Raw genomic sequence first — 19,759 nt, forward strand, 5'->3', positions numbered from 1 at the left:
AGAAATTCAAGTATCTGAACAAAGAGTAGCAGACCAATACCGGGTAATTTTAAGAAACAATCTTATCCCAGAGACTAGACGCGACATCATCAGAAGCGAAATTGAACAGGAGATCCATAACCAAGAGCAAGTTGCAGACCAAGTCCCTAATGAAGTCCCCAACGAGCAGATTCCTGAGCTTCTCGTACAAGAAACTCAACCTAATAATACACAGCAGGACAATAACGAGTTGCACGATAGTCTGGTAAACGAGATGGCACGCGCTGTACAAGAGTTTAGTGGAACAAACCCACTTAGCAGACCACCGCTACCAAAAATAAACTCTTCTAAGAAACTAGGAGCGCTGTTACAAATTGTGAATACTGAAGTCCTACCCAATTATATCACAGAAGCCCACACATTAGAATATTTGCATATGCTGATTTACTGTGCGGCAACAGCAATTGCTAATGTTATGGGCATTAAGATCAGAACACGACGGGGTACCAACATCGGAAGGACTGGTAACAGAATAGCACCCTGGGAAAAACGACTGCTGGGGAAGATTGAATTACTGCGTAGGGACATTGGACAAATAACAGAATACATAAGAGGAGTAAGAAGTAGAAAAATCATCAAAAGAGCTGAAGAAATATTGTTTAACACTCTAAGACACTCACGACATGATCCAGAAAACAACACACCTCAACAATGCCTGGACACATTAAAACAAAAACTATCTGTTTACTCAGGCCGCCTGAGGAGGTACAATGTTAGTAACCACCGGAAATGCGACAACATACTTTTTGAGCAAGCAGAGAAGGCTTTCTATAGGAAACTTAATTCCACTGTAGAAAATGCAAATAATAAATCCCACCCAAGCCAAGAAGAAATTCATGAGTTTTGGGGAAACCAACTTTCGACGCCAGCTACTCATAATAACAATGCTGGATGGATTGAACAGACGACGAACAACTGTCAACACTACAGTAATATTCCTTATGAACCTTTCACCACTGAAGAAGTCTCGAACATTATCAAAGAGCTTCATAACTGGAAATCTCCTGGACCAGACGGAGTTCAAAACTTCTGGCTAAAGAAGTTTTGGAGTGTTCATGAGCTTTTAACAGTATTTATTAATAATATTATTTCTAATTCACAGGAAATACCATCATTTCTTACTCAGGGAACCACTTATCTAATACCGAAGGATCAAAGTAATACCCAAGATCCAGCAAAGTACCGCCCAATTACTTGTCTTCCAACTTTGTACAAATTGGTCACATCCTGTGTGGCCCGGCGTATCTACCAACATTGTGCTCTGAACAATATCATAGAGCCTCAACAGAAAGGATGCGCTAAGGGCTCCATGGGCTGCAAAGAACAACTTATTATCGACTCAGTCATTTCTAACCAGGCATACACCAAAAAAAGAAACCTTTTTACTGCCTTCATTGACTACAAGAAGGCTTTTGATTCAGTGCCGCATGAATGGCTTATAGATATATTGAAAATATATAAAGTCGATGATAATCTCGTGACCTTTTTGAAGAATATAATGGCAGAGTGGAAGACTAAAATTCACCTCCAAATACCGGGTGAAATTAATATCGAAACTGAAAATATCCCTATTAACCGGGGGCTTTTCCAGGGGGACTCGTTGAGTCCACTTTGGTTCTGCCTAGCAATGAACCCACTATCTCAGCTGCTGAACTCTACTGACTCAGGTTTTAGCATCAAAAATAACAACACTGTTGTAGCGAAGCTTAATCATCTGTTGTATATGGATGATTTAAAATTAATGGCTTCCACTCGAAACCACCTAGATGAGATGCTAAAAACTGTAGAAAATTTCTCAAATGATATCAGTATGAATTTTGGACTAGACAAGTGCCGTATACTAAATATAGTCAGAGGAAAGATTCAGCCCGGAGGTTTCGATATGCAAGATGGCCAAAACATCGAGGCAATGGGTGAAAATGATATGTACAAATATCTCGGAGTAAAACAAGCGCGGAAAATTGACCATAAACAAATGAAAACTGAACTAACTTCGGAGTTCGTACGAAGAGTAAGACAACTAAATCGGTCATATCTTAATAGTAAAAATTTGTTTAAGGCATTAAATACGTACGCCTGTTCCGCGCTGAGCTACTCATTTGGTATTATAAAGTGGTCAAAAACAGATATAGAGGGTCTTCAGCGGAAAGTAAGAACACTTCTCACAAAGGCGCAAAAACATCACCCACGCAGTGCAGTAGAAAGAACAACATTACCGCGGTATCAAGGGGGAAGAGGACTTATGGATATAGGTGAGCAATTGGATAAACAAATTGCTAATTTAAGAACTTATTTTCAGGTACAGGCTGAGACATCTACTTTACATCGAGCAATTTGCGCAGTAGATGATACGACGCCGCTTAAACTGAGGGAACAAGAAATGCGCATAAACCACCTGACTAAACAAGACAAAATGCGCACCTGGATGAGTAAACCTCTGCATGGGCGACATCTCAATGAGATCAGCCAAGAATATGTCGACAATACAGCGTCGAACTATTGGTTGACATCAGGAAAGATGTTTCCCGAGACTGAGGGTTTCCTACTTGCCATTCAGGATCAGGTTATTCCAACTAAAAATTACCTGAAATATATTGTTAAAGATCCTCAAGCCCAAAATGACAAATGCCGATATGGATGCCAAGCCCAAGAAACCATCCAACATCTTACCGGCGGCTGCCAGGTATTTGTCGGTACTGATTATAAAGAACGCCATGACTCAGTAGGAAAGATTATCCACCAAGAACTAGCTGACAAACTGGGACTTCTCCAAACCGACCATCTTCCTTATTATCAATACGTCCCTGATAGAATGCTTGAAAATGACAACTACAAGCTATACTGGGACCGCACTGTGCTTACAGACCAACCAGTGGCCCATAATAGACCCGATCTCATACTAGTTAATAAAATTACTAGGCAAACAACACTTATTGATGTGGCGATACCCAACACCAATAATTTACGTGTTAAATACAACGAAAAGATCGCCAAGTACAGAGATCTAGAAATACAAATCAGGAGACAATGGAGAATGGAAAGTACCGAGACGATACCCATTATTCTTTCTACCACTGGAGTCATCCCGAAGAGCCTCCTAGAAAACATAAAAAAGCTGGGTCTAAACGAACATCTATATAAGATTATGCAGAAAGCTGTGTTACTTTCGACGTCCAGATGCGTACGAAAATTTTTGGGAGATACACCGACATACCAAGTCACCTAGGACTCGATAACATGGAAAGAGTCCCACCAGAGCTCAATCCTTTTGATACCGTAGGTATCTGGGATGAGTGAATTTTCCCCTTAGAGGGAGTGTGAGCCGTATGGCTAAATCTGGATAATAATAATAGAATAATAGACCTTACGAAAGTAAACGACCAAGAGGAAGACCACAGATGAAATGGGTTGATGATATTAAAAGAATAGCCGGAACAAATTGGAAATATGTTGCTCAGGATAGAGACCGGTGGAAGGAGTTGGGAGAGGCCTATGTCCAAACATGGACGACAGAAGGCTAAGAAGAAGAAGAATATCAAAAGAACTAATAAGGTTCAAACTGGGGATTTTAGAGAAAATTAAGTACCTTGAAATAAATTTATCAAATGATAACAATAACAAAGAAGAAGTCAGAAAATAAGTGGAAAAAGCCAGAAGAACAGCTTACAAGGGAAAATGCGCAAATCTCTAGTTAGGCCTATCATGACATATATATCGCTGAAACGAGGTCAGAAACTATGATAGTACAAGAAGATACCTGAAAACAAGTGAAATTCTGAAATTAATTTCAATAAAATTTGAATATATATGTCATCTGTTGGTGTCACTGGTAATGTTGGTCACTTGGCCAATGAATATGTCATTTGCAAATTTGATTTTGTCAATGTCAATGTTCTAAATCAAAGAAATTCGTTATATTGAAATTAGAAATTAAATTAAAATTAATCTATATTTTTTCAGACATCATTGTAAAAGCAGCAAAATGAGTGAAACCAAATCTTTGGTAAGTCGATAAATAGCTAAGTGTCACAATTTCATTAGCGGCATGGTTCTAACCTTCAAATTTATGCGACTTTTTTAGGATAAAAGCTTAGAAAATGAACGAAAAGAAAGCGAAAGCAGTGATACAGAATATGACCCTCAGTTTAAACCAATAATTTCGTTACCGGAGGTTGAAATATCTACAAATGAAGAGAACGAAAGTGAAATATTAAAAATAAGAGCTAAATTATACCGCTATGATTCTTCCGAGCCCTCTTCTGCTGAATGGAAGGTACAGTGTTATTTTACTAATTCTTTGGGTTTTAAATAAAACAATATACTTTTTAGGAAAGAGGTACTGGAGAATTAAAGCTTTTAAGACACAATGAAACTCATTCCGTAAGAGTAGTCATGAGGCGAGATAAGACTTTGAAAGTTTGTGCTAATCATTTCATAACTCCATGGATGGAGCTGAAACCCAGCAAGGGTAGTGATAAAGCTTTTGTTTATACTGTCATGGTAGATTTTGCAGATGAGAAACCTAAGTCTGAATGTTTAGCTATTAAATTTGGTACAGTAGACAGTAAGTATATTATTTGTACATAAAATTTTGCTTTTTTTTAATAAAAGTATCAGTACTCACAAGAAGGAATCACTTAACTGTGAAGAGGAATTATTAAAGCAATTAACAACATCAAAACTCTGAACTACTGTACAAAAATAGTCTTATAAAACAAAGAACTGGGTATCACAAATGAAATCTATTTTATACAAAAAGAATAGAGATCTAAAGCTTATCGTGTAACCAAGTTTTTGTATAGAATTTATAAATTAATTTGCTTAGGTTCAAAAATTGGCAGTTGTCAAAATGAAAGCAGTTGAAACTTTGAAACCCATAGATTAGACATAGTGAGCAAAATATTGAAATACAGAGCACTCAATCAGTGATCTATATATCTCTCTTTAGCACCTAGCATAATAAATGCACCTCCCACCTCCAGTGGTTATTACTCTCCCTATATTAGTGTGGTAGATCACACACATATGATATATGAAGATAGCTAGACCACTCATAGTGAATATTTTTTATTCACCTGTCAGCCTGTAATTTACAAATACGATATTTTTATTTATATTTTTTTACTTGTTCTAATATACCAATCATGCATTCAACTATTTTTTTAACTATTAAGTATATATCACGTTATACTAATCAATAATGTGCCAATCCATAATTGTTTCCTCTCTGATTTTAAAATTCTTAGGATTATCAAAGAATCTACCACTAGCAACCAGTCAGTAAGTAATGCTGGAAATGATAACATTCAAAATTGTGCAGATGTCAAAGGTACCCATGCAGTTTTTGGGGAAATACAGGACAGAACCCGGAGAGCCAAAAATATTATTATATATAATGTACCTGAAAATCATTCCAGTGAATCTAACATCCGTGCTGAACACGATAGAAATGAGGTCCAAGGAATTCTCAATAAAATAGGTGTAACGAACAACACCTTTAAAGCTTTTCGCCTTGGTCGACTAACTGATAAACCAAGACATCTTAAAGTCGCATTTAATGATTCAGCAATAGTTATCTCATGTTTAAAACAACATAGATCTTTAATGGGTTCTAATTTGCGCATTGGAGCTGATCTTACCCCTTTACAGCGTGAGAAAATAAAGGCCGTTTATCAGGAGTTAGAATTCAGAAAAACACAGGGTGAGAATGATTTGAAGATCAAGTACTTTAATGGGGTTCCCAAAATCATTGTCAGTAAATCCAATAATTCAAAAAACGATCATTGAGCTTATATTTTCAGAATGTTGGCGGTATGTGCACTAAACTTCAGAATTTCAGACATGCTGTGAGTCTCTCTAGTTATGATGTTATTATTATTATTGAAACATGGCTTACACCTAGAATCTTAGATGCTGAATTGGGATTGAGTGACTTTAATGTGTATAGACATGACAGGGATCCTCAAACTAGTTCAAAGACTCGTGGTGGTGGTGTTCTTATTGCTGTCCATAAGAGCCTTAATTCAATGTTGGTTAGGCCTATGGATTCCTCTGTGGAATACGTTTTTATACAGGTAATGTGTGGCACAAAAAAGTTAGTCATTGGTGCAGTGTACTTTCCTCCACGTTCATCTGGGTCAGTATATGAGGAGCATTCCACCTGTATGTTGGACTTAGCGGATAGATTCAGTGATTGTGAATTCTGTATTTGTGGTGACTACAACCTACCTGAAGCATCCTGGGATAATCTTAGTAATGGTGTTACAGTTGAGTGTCTGCATCACTCTCCAGCAAATATTATTTGTACTTGCTACAATTTTCAAAATATGTCACAAGTTAATGCTTTGCCTAACCTTAATAATAAATTTTTAGATCTAGTTTTCTGTACTCAGAGGGATGCAGTTGTGTCGATTTCAACTGATATTCTATTGAATACTTCGCAACATCATTCAGCTTATACTATATTGTTACATGCAGCCAATTTAAATTTGTTTCTTAAATATGATGTCTTCTATCATGATTTTAAAAAATGTAATTATCAAGTTTTAAATGAATATTTAGCTTCAATTCCTTGGAACAAGGTATTAGATGAATCAGATGTAAATTGCTGCTTAGAAAATTTTTACCATATTTTATATGATGCCATCAATATGTTTGTTCCCATCAAACGGTTTAAATCATTAAACTTTCCAGTTTGGTTTTCGCGAGAATTAATTGAGCTCGTCATACAGAAAAAAATAGCTCACAGGAATTTTAAAGCTTCAGGCAACTCATATGAGGAGTTTTCGATGTTAAGGGAAAGATGTAAATCATTACAAGCAGTATGTTATAAGAACTATTTAGAGAATATTCAAGCGAATCTTTCAAGTAATCCCCACTCTTTTTGGAGGTATGTTAGTACTACACGTGGGTCTAGTGCTTATCCTAATGTAATGTCTAATAAAGGTGGGGATGTAATAGCTCAGAATGGTGATGAAATAGTTAATCTTTTTGCCAGTTATTTTTCAGGTACATATAATGATGGTGAGTATAATGTACCTAATTTTAAATTGGACTATAGTGTGGATTGTCAGATTCTGAAGTTTAGTGTGACTGATGTTTTCGAGGGGATTATGAGTTTAAAAACTACATATTCTTCGGGACCTGATGGTATACCTGCAGCCCTTATTAAGAACTGTATTTTTTCCCTTTGTAAACCTTTACAACAAATTTTCAATTTATCATTATCATCATCTGTATTTCCACAATATTGGAAAAATAGTTTTCTTACACCCATCTATAAATCTGGCAATCGCGAGTGTGTTAACAACTATAGAGGTATAACTATTCAATCAGCAATCCCGAAACTTCTTGATAAATTGGTATCGATAAATCTCACCTGGGCTTGCAGAAACATAATTATTGATGAACAACATGGATTTTCTAACGGGAAGTCAACAGTAACAAACCTTGTCAATTAGGTGCATTTGAGAATAAAATTCAGGTCAACAGCGTTTACACTGATTTCTCAAAGGCCTTTGACCAGGTTAATCATAATCTTTTGGTCCACAAACTTCATGCATCTGGCTTTGGTGACCTCATTGTTAATTGGATTAAAAGTTTTCTGATGGGACGTACACAGCAAGTACGGATTAACAATTATATTTCAAAAGAATTCCATTGTTATTCTGGTGTACCACAAGGGTCTCACTGTGGTCCTTTGTTTTTAACTTGTTCATTAACGATATTGGTATGGCTATCAAAAACTCACACTTCCTGCTATTTGCTGATGATCTTAAGCTATTTCGTTGTATACATAATAAATCGGATAGAGATCTCCTGCAAGATGATGTAAATAATATATTTTTATGGTCAAAACAAAATGGTTTAAGCTTAAATCCAACTAAATGTTCTTGTATTTCATTTGGTCGTATAAATAATCTAATAGCTAATAGATATGTTCTTAATGATGTACTCTTGGATTCAGTTACTGAGATAAGAGATTTGGGTGTATTATTGGATTGTGCATTGACATTTAGAAGCCATTTTCTTAAAATTAAGGAAACAGGATTTCGTAATCTTGGTTTTATTTATCGTAACAGTCATGATCTCTCACCTATTGTATTTAAATTATTGTATTGCTCTCTGGTACGCTCGGGTCTTGAATACTGCTCTGTTGTTTGGTCCCCATTTCATCAAGTATACATTGATGGATTGGAGAGCGTACAGAGGAAGTTTCTAAGATCTTTAGCTTTTAAAGCACATATTAATATAAAAAATACTGATAATTATTTCATAGATTATTCTATAATAATGTCTCAATTTAACATTACTACATTGAAGAACCGCGGGTTGAGAGCTGATATGGTATTTTTGTCTAAAATTATAAACAACTTTGTTAATTGTCCTTCGTTATTAGCCAATGTACACTTAAACACAATACATAGAACTCGACACACTGCACTCTTTTATATTCCTTTTCATAGGACTGATTATGCTCGTCATTTTCCCTTGTCGAGAATGCTGAGCTCTTGCAATGACCTCCTATTGGATCCTTTCTGTACAAACATTAACGCTTTCAAAAGGCAACTTGAGAATGTAATTATCAATCTAGATATGTGATATTTTTTTATATATATATTTTTTAACTTTTGTGATTTGATATACTGTTTTTGTGTACAAATTTTAACTGTTTACTTGTTTCTTTGTTATTGTTTGATGTTTCTTATTGTTCTATATTGTTCTAAAATTCTATATTGTTTGATTGTGTACATGATCTTTACTTTTTACCATTTGTTGTATTTTATTGTAAATGGTTCTACCGTTGAAATAAATAAAAAAAAAAAAAAAAAAATAACTTGCGGTATGAATAGTTGCGCAAAGCGAGAGATCTTGTTTCTTATCTTTAAGACTGAGCAACACGTGACGTTCGCCGACGCGATCCGATTAACCAATTTTTGCTTTATACTTTGCATTTGGAATAAAATCATCAAAGCGTTTCCCAAAAACCTTGAGAGTATTTTCAACGTCTATGTTGTTCCATTCAATCATCCTCAGTTATAATGGAAAAATGAATAAAACTCCCAGATAAGGCACTTTTAGCATCATATAAAATTTCTGAATTGATTGCCAAAAAACAGAAAGCCGATACTATTGGTGAAGAGCTTATGTTAACGGCATGTAAAAATTAGTTGCTACAATATTAGACCCGGAAGCTGTTGAACAAATATCAAAGGTACCTTTATCAAATGACACAGTCCATTGACGTATATTAGATATGTCAATCGATATTCAAAGTAATGTTAGGGCGGTATTGGCAAATACACAATTTGCTTTACAACTGGACGAAAGCATGGACATTTCGGGAAAGGCCTAATTGATATCTTTTGTAAGATTTGTGTATGGACTGGAAATTATTGAACACTTCCTATTCTGTCGTGAATTGGAAACAACAACCACTGGAACTGATATATTTTCTACTGTTGACACCTTCTTTCATGGTCACGGACTTAAGTGGACAGATTGTATTGCGATATGTACAGATAGTGCTGCTGCAATGACTGGAAATGTCAAAGGATTTTTAAGTTTCGCACTAAAGAAAAATGAGTTGATAATAATTACTCATTTCTTTTTACATCGAGAAGCTCTGGTAGTAAAAACTACGGATGGAAGCCAACTGGGTGAAGTTATTCATAATGTTGTTTCTATGATCAACTATATCAAAACTAGTACGGTGAAATCAAGGGTGTTTGAGAAACTTTGTAAAGACATGGGCTCAGATCCTAAAGTCTTGTTATTTCATAGTAAAATTCGTTGGCTTTTGAAAGGAAAAATACTAAACAGAGTTTTAGAACTTAAAGACGAACTACTCGAACTTTTTAAAACAGAAGATGGCTAAAGTGGATTTTGTAAAAATCTTAAAAACCTTTATTGTGCTAAGTTGGCTTACCTTTCTGACATTTTTAATAAGCTAAATTCTTTGAATGCAACTATCCAAGGACAAATAGAAACCATAATATCATCAACTGATAAAATGAGTGCATTCTACAAAAAACTTACATTTTGTAACTCAGTTATAGAAAAAAAGGATTTGACTGCTTTTCCCGAAACCTCTATAACTTTAATCAATTTGAAATCTGAAGAACAGACTTTACTAAAGAAGAGCATGAAAGTGAAAGAGCACTTATGTAAGTTGCAAGAAGGGATAACTAAATACTTTCCATCTGTTTTGAGTGCTAACTGTGAATGGTTGATTGCATTTGGCGAGAACAACGTAAGCAAGGCAGAAATAACCTATTCTGAAAAGGAACAACTTATTGAAGTGTATTCTGATACAGTGTTAAAATCAAAATTTAGAGAAGTAGCTCCGGATGTTTTTTGGATATCAGTTAAGAATGAATATCCAGAATTAGCAAACAAAGCAGTATCCCTTTTACTGCCGTTTTCGACATCGTACTTATGTGAATCTGCATTTTCTACTATGAAAAATATAAAATCTAGCTACCGGTTTCGACTATTTGATGTGGACAGCGAGATGAGAGTGTGTCTGTCTAAAATTCGTCCTCGGATAGATATACCTTGCAAAAGTCATCAGGGTCAAGTTTCACACTAATTTTATGTATTCTTTCTGTTTTGTTTTTTGCTTGTTATGTTCTTACAAACTTACGAAAAAATAATATGTTTAATATATTCATCTGTACTTACCTACCACTGGCAAAAATTTGTACATATAAGGGTGTCGCGAATCTGTAAGGAGTACGTTAGTGCGTCGCTGAGTAAAAAAGGTTGAGAACCGCCGGTCTAGTTATAGATTACTAAGTTCACTATTTTATGGTAACCATTCAGCTTCTAATTGTGAGGATATTGCAAATTTATTTAAGGTATTCTCCAGACAGTTTATGTTGGGAATGAAGATACTGTTGACTTTGAAGTTGTGAATGAAAATGTCAATAATAATATTACCTGCAATGAAATATTTAGAACTGATATATTTAATGAAATTCTTAAACTTCCTAATAATTTAGCATTGGGCTCAGATTTACTGCCTACTATTTTTCTTAAATAGTGTGTATGTTCAATAGTGTCGCCCTTGTTTCTTCTTAATAGATTATTAAAAACAGTAATGTTTCTGGATACCTGGATGGAGAGCTTTATTGTACCTGTTTTCAAAAATGGTATTAAAGAGAACATTGAGAAGTATCTCTCAGCCATACCTAAGTTATTTGACTGCTTGGTAAGTCAACAATTATCATAGATGTGTAAGAATCTTCTTCCAGAACAACAACATGGTTTTAGTAAGAATAATTCTACAGTTACTAATCTGGTAACCTATCAGTTGGATATTTTCAGATGTGGAGAATTGCAAACAAATAGATTCCATATACACAGATTTTTTGAAGGCATTCAATAGAGTAAACATAAAATACTGTTTAAAAAAAATAGAGCCATCTGGTTTTCACGTTTTCAAATGGTTTGTTGGTTTAAAAGTTCTAAAAGAGTTAAAGGTGTTAATTGTTTTTCGGATTCTATCGTAGGAACATCTGGAGTTCCACAGAGTGGTCATTGCTGACTGATTTATAGCTGACATCGTAACCTGCTTACTAAATAACTGCTGTGTGAAATTTTCTGATGATCTTAAATTCTGGAGACATTCTTAATTGTGTATCCAACCAGATTCTCTTGCAAGCTGATTTAGATCGTTTTTTTTTTTAGAGTAGAGTAAATTTTTATTTGCATAAATTTTTAAACATAATTGAGCAAATAACGTCACATTATTCATTACAGATTAAAATATATATATATATATATATATATATATATATATATATATATTGACATTACACATTTAAAATATATTAACATTACAAATTAAATATGCTGATCAAGGAGAAGGATAGGCCAGGTACTCCGCCACAGTGTAGGGCTCAATGTCAACTAGGTGTTGAAAAACCTTTCTTTTAAAAGCTCTATAGTGCGTTTCCTGTTGAATGTCAGATGGTAGACTATTATAAAATTTAACACACGCATACAAAGGACTTCTCTCTGTTATAGACAATCTGTGAAGTGGCAAATTCAAATTAAGGCTTCTTGTATTATATTCATGATTGGGAAGCAGGTGACAATACAAAGAAAAATTTTTAAAAAGGAACATAATACATTCAAATATATAGATGGCTGAGAAAGTGAGTATATTGAGTGATTTGAATCGGCCTCTACAGGATTCTCCTGCCTTCAATCCTAAGATCACACGGACTGCCTTTTTTTGGGCTATAAAGACAGTTGAGCTATCTACTGCAGCACCCCAGAAGATTACCCCATATCGCATAATAGAATAAAAGTTTGCATAATCGACAACCGATCGTTTATTGGAGTAGTGTAAATAAGCATTTATTAAATGTAAATAAATGCTGCTAGAAGTGCTTACAGAATTGATACAAATTATACAATAAATGACCAGAATTTAATATGTATCCAAGTAAAGGACATTGGTATAATTTTTGATGAAAAACTAACTTTTGTTGACCATATTAATACAATTTCTCTGAAAGAATTTAGAATGTTGGGTTTTTTATTCAGAAATTGTAAGTTATTTTCCATTGACACTATAAGATGGGTTTATTGTGCATTGGTTAGGTGAGTGTTGGAACATGGTTCAGTTATATGGTAGCCATACTACCAAACACATAAAGATATGATAGAAAGAGTGCAACATAAATGTTTTGCTTAGTGGTGGCATTGACTGTGCTGCTCTGTTGGGTCAGATCTACATTAATGCACCATCCTATCCAGACTTTGTCGCCAGTTAACATATTTGTAACCTAACTTTAATGAAAATTAAGAAAAGCATTTTGTTTTAGTTTTTTTTAAGACTTATAATGCCATTAAATGATTTTTTATAGTTTTATTTACTTAGATCAACACATGATCTAAAAACATATAACATCTAAAAACAGGATTGAAGTTAATAGAATATCAGTTAATATTTTTTGGGTATCTTTACAAAGTGAACTATGATCCGATTAAATGTAAGTTATATCAGTGCTTTTCCAATAAAACCTGATTAATCCTACCTTGTCTTGTCAGATTTGAAATATGGCAATATAGGTAATATTACATGAATTGAGGCTTGATCTAATTTGGCAAAATTAAATCCAGTCATGGCACACAAAAAAGAAGAAGTACCATAAAAATTAGGAGCAAGAGTAATAGAAGAATTCTTAAATTAGGAATATAGTTAAGAAGCTATGAGCAATGAAAGAGCTAGAAAGATGAGCAATTCTTGAACTACTTTAGATATATTGCCCATTTTGGTGAACAGTCAAAGACAAATAGACATGTCGAACTAACTGTATAATGAAGCAACAAATATGCTAACGAATGGAAGGAAGAAACAACCTTTTGAGGCATTTTAGTCTGTGATTAATTGTATGATTAAGCATACATATAGAAGCAGTCTTTTAATTTAGAGAACAAAGTGTCAAAGCAAAGCATTTCCAATTTTTAAGTATTTAAGTATTAAAATACAGAACAAGGGCAGTAATATTAATATGTATTCTAAAACTAAACAGATACACCTATTACCAGGATATGTATATTAGATAATTATCCCAATAACATTTTTTGCTTGTGCATATTGATGTACAAACACTCACAAATTTGTCGTTACTTTACAAATTATAGGTATCTCTAAAACTTTCATATTTGTATTTTACAGTATTGTTTTATTTCTGCTCATTAATTAAGAACCCAAATTGACCTTTCAATTTTTTTTAGATGCAAATCTATTCAAGGAAAAGTTTGAAGAAGCAAAAAAGATTGTGTCTACAGAATGTGAATTATACAATGACCAAAACAATAAAGAAAATGAAGACGTGTCAGAGGAACACAACTCTTCTTTAGAAAATAGTGTTGATGAAAGCAAAAAGGATGAATCTGATGAAAAAGAATGTGTGGACTTGACTAAAAAAATCAGTGAATTGGATGTAGCGAAAGCAGATGAGAAGTAAAGTGTAAAATATGGGCATTTTAGATTATATTTAATCCATTACTTAAAAATATCTATCTAGTTTCTTGATTCTAAAGTAACTCATAACATACTAAGTGCTCTTTTATGTAATCATAGATATAGGATAGATTATATTCCTAGTTAGTTTCGTATGCTCATGTTTTTATATTGAATATTCAACAATTATGAAACTATTTAACAATGTGATAAAGTTTTTAAAGTAAAACTAATAGTGTTCATAGCAATTATTTTAAAGGTATTATGTAATGTATCTAGAATATCTCAGATTTACAATTTCAGATGTTATAAATAAATAATGGTGTATGTTTTTAAGTTTTTTAAAAATTCTTACAGGAGTAACTATGTACTAGAAATTACAAAAATATTTTACTACAGATTATGGTAATTCTTTCTGGGGGCTTTAGAAACCCTAGAGATAAAATTATGATTTCTTTAATTAAAAGGATAATATACATTATTTTATAGAACCTTTTTTTGACTACTTTTTCCTTCGAATTCCTTTTTATTTGTTACAAATCTACATATACACTTTCTACCAATATTTTCTGTACTCTACATTTCTCCCTCATTTGTATAGATTTATAGAAAGGACCATTTTTGTTAGTTTTTTTTATATTCAATGTTTCTATTTACTCTTAAACAATCTATATTTTCTTTCCATCTTATACCTTCCTAATCATCTTTGCTACTACTAAATATATATATATATATATATATATATATATATATATATATATATATATATATTTATATATATTTATATATATATATATATATATATATATATATATATATATATATATATATATATATTCTAGTTCTTTGTTCTACTACCAGTTACTTACATTTTTGCTTTGAAAATATCTCACTTAAAACTATTCTGTCTTGAACAAAAATTAGTATTCTGCTGTGCATTGGGTGGCATGTTTAATATAAATTATTATTCAACGATTATATGAAATTATTTATCACATAACAGTAATTTACTATACAAGTACTGTTTTCATTTAGTACAAATCAAAAACCATCATAGATATTGTGATTTACGTTCAATTAGTAGGGGAGGTACTGGGTTCTGGTAATACAGCCAGTTTCAGATTTAATCTTAATTTAACTGTTTCCTTTAAATGTCCCTTTCACGTGACCACAGTTAAAATCACTTGCCGATTTGTTTACAGAGGTATCTGAAGGTGAGAGTTAGCATATATATTTAAAAGCGCCTATTAATGTTGATTGGTCATAAATCTCCTTTTATGTAGAATTTTATCGATGCCTTTTACTCACAGTACACGTACCCCCGCTAATTCAACTGCCTATACTTAACTGTTGTCTGGAATGTTTTGAAACTTTAAATGTCCTCTACTAATACATGTACATGTACTTTGCATCTATAATCTCTGAGCAGAGACGAGAATTTATTAGATCGTCTTAGTAAATTGATTCATACATTTGCAATTAGGCCAGTGATATCACTCATGAGATTAAACTGTCAAAGATTGATAGCACATTCCACATAGCACTGTGATACTGCACATCATATATCTATATGATGTGTGCTGAAATTTAAATGGCACTCATGCATACAGAATCATTCCTAAAGATACCCACTATGTCTATCATCTTGTTAGTGTAAAATCTGTCGCGGTAATTCCTCTACAATTAGAGTGTGTCTCACACCTTTACTCTAGTTTCAGTAATCTTTTCTACCTGTAGTGTAGTGGAGTACTTCCCATGCTAATTTGAGCTGATTCTTTGCAATACATATATATATATATATATATATATATATATATATATATATATATATATATATATATATATGATTTTTTTGTGGAATTTCATCTTTACGTCCTATACCAGACTTTTCTCACTTTTTATCACACCATCCACTCCACTAAATAGAGAATATTGTATTAGGTAATTTTGTGCATTATGATACTATCTGATATTTAACTTGATTTCATTTTCATGGAAAACTGGATTTTTTGGATTACATAGATGTGATCAAACGTAAAAGATTATATAAACTGTATTTACAATTTACATAAACATATGCAAATAAAATGTTTGTTAAAAGTTATTAATAAAAAAGTATACTACAATTTGGCAGCTTTGAAAAAAGCTTGCAATATATCTAAAATGCCTATATTATTTATAGTATAGATGTTCATGAGTGTGTTATATATCATTGTATGTTGGATAATTATTGTATTAATTCACCATTTTTTTTTTAATATTTTGTGAGGTTAATGAGGCTTGAAGATGAATGGTTTTCGAATGTTAGGTGCATTTCGTGGTAAGCATTCCCAGACAAGAACATACAGAATTATATTTTTGTATTTTTGCATGTAGTTGACAAGTTATTTGCAATGTAATATTAGATTTTATTACAATATTTCAATCAGATGTTTTTTATTTCCTGTTTATACTGTAATAGTAGTTTAACCCAAAAAGATATTATACAGCAGTGTCAGTAAATACTACTTTATTAGTTTAAAACAATTTTAGTAGTTTCGTTAAACACAGTTAGCATAGGTTATAGATTTTTATTTATTAAAATAAAGTTTACTATAAAAACAATAAATAATGCCTACCGCGCTATTCAACGGGGTAGGTTATTCTTTCATTTTTATATCTAAATCTTTCTTAGTACTAATTATGCTTTCAAGTGAACATGGTGTCGACAGCGGACAAGTAAAGCGATAAACATACGTCGTATAAAAGTTGATTAAAGTTTTGCCGATAAGTTAGTTAATTTTGTTAAATGGCCCGGAGCTTCAAGAAAAATTTGCAAATTCTAATCATCCTCCAATAGAGCCAACTTAATTACCCTCAGATACAGGGACTAATTTTTTTTTGAACATCCCATTTATTTACAATCTGTAATAAGGATTACAATAAGTAAATTGTTTAATTAGATTACAAGAGACTTGCAGGAGACTTTCCAGTGACAATAACCTATTAAATCCTAATTTTAGTAACAACATTATTTGTGACTAATCTAATGTTTATAATAAAACAAAACAAAAATTTTTTTATTTAAAAGTTTAAAATCTTGTTGGTAGATCGCTTGGAGTAAGACGCTTTAGCCTTCTGTTTGCCTGGAGTCTCATAAGGTTCTTCGCTAGCATGTTGGGATGGTTTTGCAGTCCTCTGTCATATTTTTGGGAGTAACTGGCAATTTCTTCTTCTACAGTTTTGATCTGAAGATCGCGATTGATGAATTCATTGAGCATGTACCACGGTGCATTTGTGATAGGTCTTTGATTGGAATCTCTCCATTATGTCGATATTGGATCTTGACGCAGATCCCCACAGTTGTATCCCATAGCTCCATATTGGCTTTATCACTGACTTGTATACTAGGATTTTATTGCACAAATTCAGTTGGGATCTTTTTCCTATTAGCCAGTACATTTTACTGAGTTTCAGTCCCAACTGTTTTCTTTTCGTGAATATACGTTTCTTCCACGTTAATCTGCGGTCCAGGCGCATACCTAAGTATTCTACATCATCATTTTATTGTAGTATTTGGTTATTTAATGAGATGGTTGGGCATGTACCTTTTCGATTAGTGAACGTTATATGTACTGACTTGCTTTCGTTAACTTTAATTCTCCATGTTTGTAACCAAATCTTTATTTTGTCGAGATTGGTCTGGAGCAGTTGTGAGGCGGTATACGGGTTTGAGTGAGCCGCAAGGATTGCTGTGTCGTCTGCGTATGTGGCTGTGACGATGTTTTGACTTGTAGGAAGATCTGCTGTGTAAAGTAGGTAGAGAACAGGTCCAAGGACACTACCCTGGGGTATTCCAGCTTTAATTGGATATAAGTTAGTGCACTGATCCCTCACTTTTACAAGGAAATGCCAGTCGGAAAGATATGACTTGAGGATTAGAAAGTAGTTGAGAGGAAGGACTTGTCTTATTTTGTATAGCAGGCCAGTGTGCCAGACTTTATCAAAAGTCTGCGAGATATCCAAAAAAGCTGCAGGACAAAATTTCTTCTCTTCTAAGTTCTTCTCGCTTTGTTTATGGAATTGCAGGTTCGACGAATTTGCTCAATTGTAGCATGCTGTTGTCTAAATCCAAACTGGTGGTTGGGTATTAGCTGCTGTTATACGAGGATTGGCTGTAATCTGTCTAGTAGTAGTTTTTCAAAAACCTTTGACATCACTGAAAGTAGACTGATAGGTCTATAGGACTTAACTTCTTCCACAGGTTTGCCTGGTGGGTATTAAAATGATATGTGTAAGTTTCACAAAAGGGGGTAGTAACCAGTTCTTAGGATTGCGTTAAAAATCTGTGTTAAATATTGCACTCCTTTCTTGGGAAGTTCTTTTAGAATTCTTGCAGTGATTATGTCAAACCCTGGGGACTTTTTCGCATTCAGATCTGTTTGGATTTTGTTGAAAACTTGTTTGGCAGTGAATTTATCCAATAGTGCTTCTAGTTGGTATGGAGATTCTAAATACGATTTTATATTATCTTCTGCATCGGGGTTGTTGTTTTGAGTATGTGGTTGGAACACTTCCTCCAGGTATTTCGCAAAAACTGTTCTTTGTTACTTTTGGCCCATTGTCCGTTACTGGCCCGGGTAGGCGGATTAGAAAGTTGTGGTCGATTCATTTTTCGTGTTGCCTTCCATAGTGAATGACTCACAGGAACTAATAACACAGCATTTGTAACCCATAGCTCCCCAGTTTGTAACACCTTTAACATCCTATCTACAAAATCCACTCCTTTTTCAAAGCTCTCAATCAATACAAATATATCCTAATTCTAACAACACCAGTTGAAAATGAAACAAACAAGTCCAATGACTGGCAAACAGTACAAATGAAAAAGAGATTAAGATATCCAGAAGACGACAAAACACGCAAGCAAACAAAAATAAAAAACTACTGGCTCCAAAACCCAGTCGAAATAGAATCCGTTCGAAAATCTACCCAATGAAGACGGAGAAAAAATTGAACAGGTTGTCGAATACAGAAATAAATCAAAGCCTCCACCTATACCTTTATACAATGTAGGAACCACGACACCTATACATGAATTACTTTAAGTAAAAGATAATTATGTCTTAAAAAGTCTAGGCCCAGGTACGGTGAAAATACAGCTTAATCTAGTCGATCATTACAAAATGGTAATCAAAGAACTAGAAGAAAAAGGCACAATTTTACACTTACAGATTAAAACAAGAAAAAACATTTTGGGTTGTTTCACCATTCAATCGAAAGAGCTTACAAGAAATTAATCATATATCATCATCATCTGGGTGCTACAGCCCTCGACCTTCTCAAGCTTTCTAGGCCTTTCTGTTCTGTCCCTTGCTTGCATTTTCCAGTTGCCGACTCCGATCTGTACATATATATACAGTATACTCCCTCTATAACGAACACGGTTATTACGAGGTTTCGCTTATAACGAGGTACATTAGATGTCTGTGGCTATAAATAAATACCTTTTTAAACTGCCTCGCAATAAACTTCTTTACAATAAATACAACTGTTTCACATATTTAGAAAATATGATAGATAGAATAATACTGAACAATTTAAATAGTGCAGAATCAATAGTTTATGTTATTCTTGAAAATGGGCTTTATACATTATGTAGTTGGAAAAATGCAAATACAGATTTTTTGTTTTAACCTATATCATTGACATTAAAAAAAACTCTTTTTTGTTTTAATGTATTTCATTGACAATAAAAGT

The 19,759-nt window shown here is 33.4% G+C and overlaps 1 protein-coding gene across 1 annotated transcript; it reads left to right on the top strand.

The window, feature by feature from the left end:
* Positions 1 to 3,884: 3,884 nt before the first annotated feature.
* On the top strand, positions 3,885 to 16,448 carry LOC140436985 (ran-specific GTPase-activating protein-like). The gene is made up of 4 exons (XM_072526192.1): positions 3,885 to 4,042; positions 4,121 to 4,312; positions 4,369 to 4,603; positions 13,792 to 16,448. Exons 1-4 carry the CDS (start codon positions 4,022 to 4,024, stop codon positions 14,022 to 14,024), a joined length of 681 nt encoding a protein of 226 aa, XP_072382293.1. The 5' UTR covers positions 3,885 to 4,021; the 3' UTR covers positions 14,025 to 16,448.
* Positions 16,449 to 19,759: the final 3,311 nt, after the last annotated feature.

Source organism: Diabrotica undecimpunctata, chromosome 3 (genome assembly GCF_040954645.1).
Source record: "Diabrotica undecimpunctata isolate CICGRU chromosome 3, icDiaUnde3, whole genome shotgun sequence".
In the NCBI taxonomy this organism is placed as follows: Eukaryota; Metazoa; Arthropoda; class Insecta; order Coleoptera; family Chrysomelidae; genus Diabrotica; species Diabrotica undecimpunctata.

Excerpts from the sequence above, each read along its gene's own strand:
- LOC140436985 (XM_072526192.1), top strand. The coding sequence starts at position 4,022 with ATGAGTGAAACCAAATCTTTG. Across the intron at positions 4,313-4,368 it reads CCTCTTCTGCTGAATGGAAG|GAAAGAGGTACTGGAGAATT; the intron begins GTACAGTGTTAT and ends TATACTTTTTAG. Across the intron at positions 4,604-13,791 it reads TAAATTTGGTACAGTAGACA|ATGCAAATCTATTCAAGGAA; the intron begins GTAAGTATATTA and ends AATTTTTTTTAG.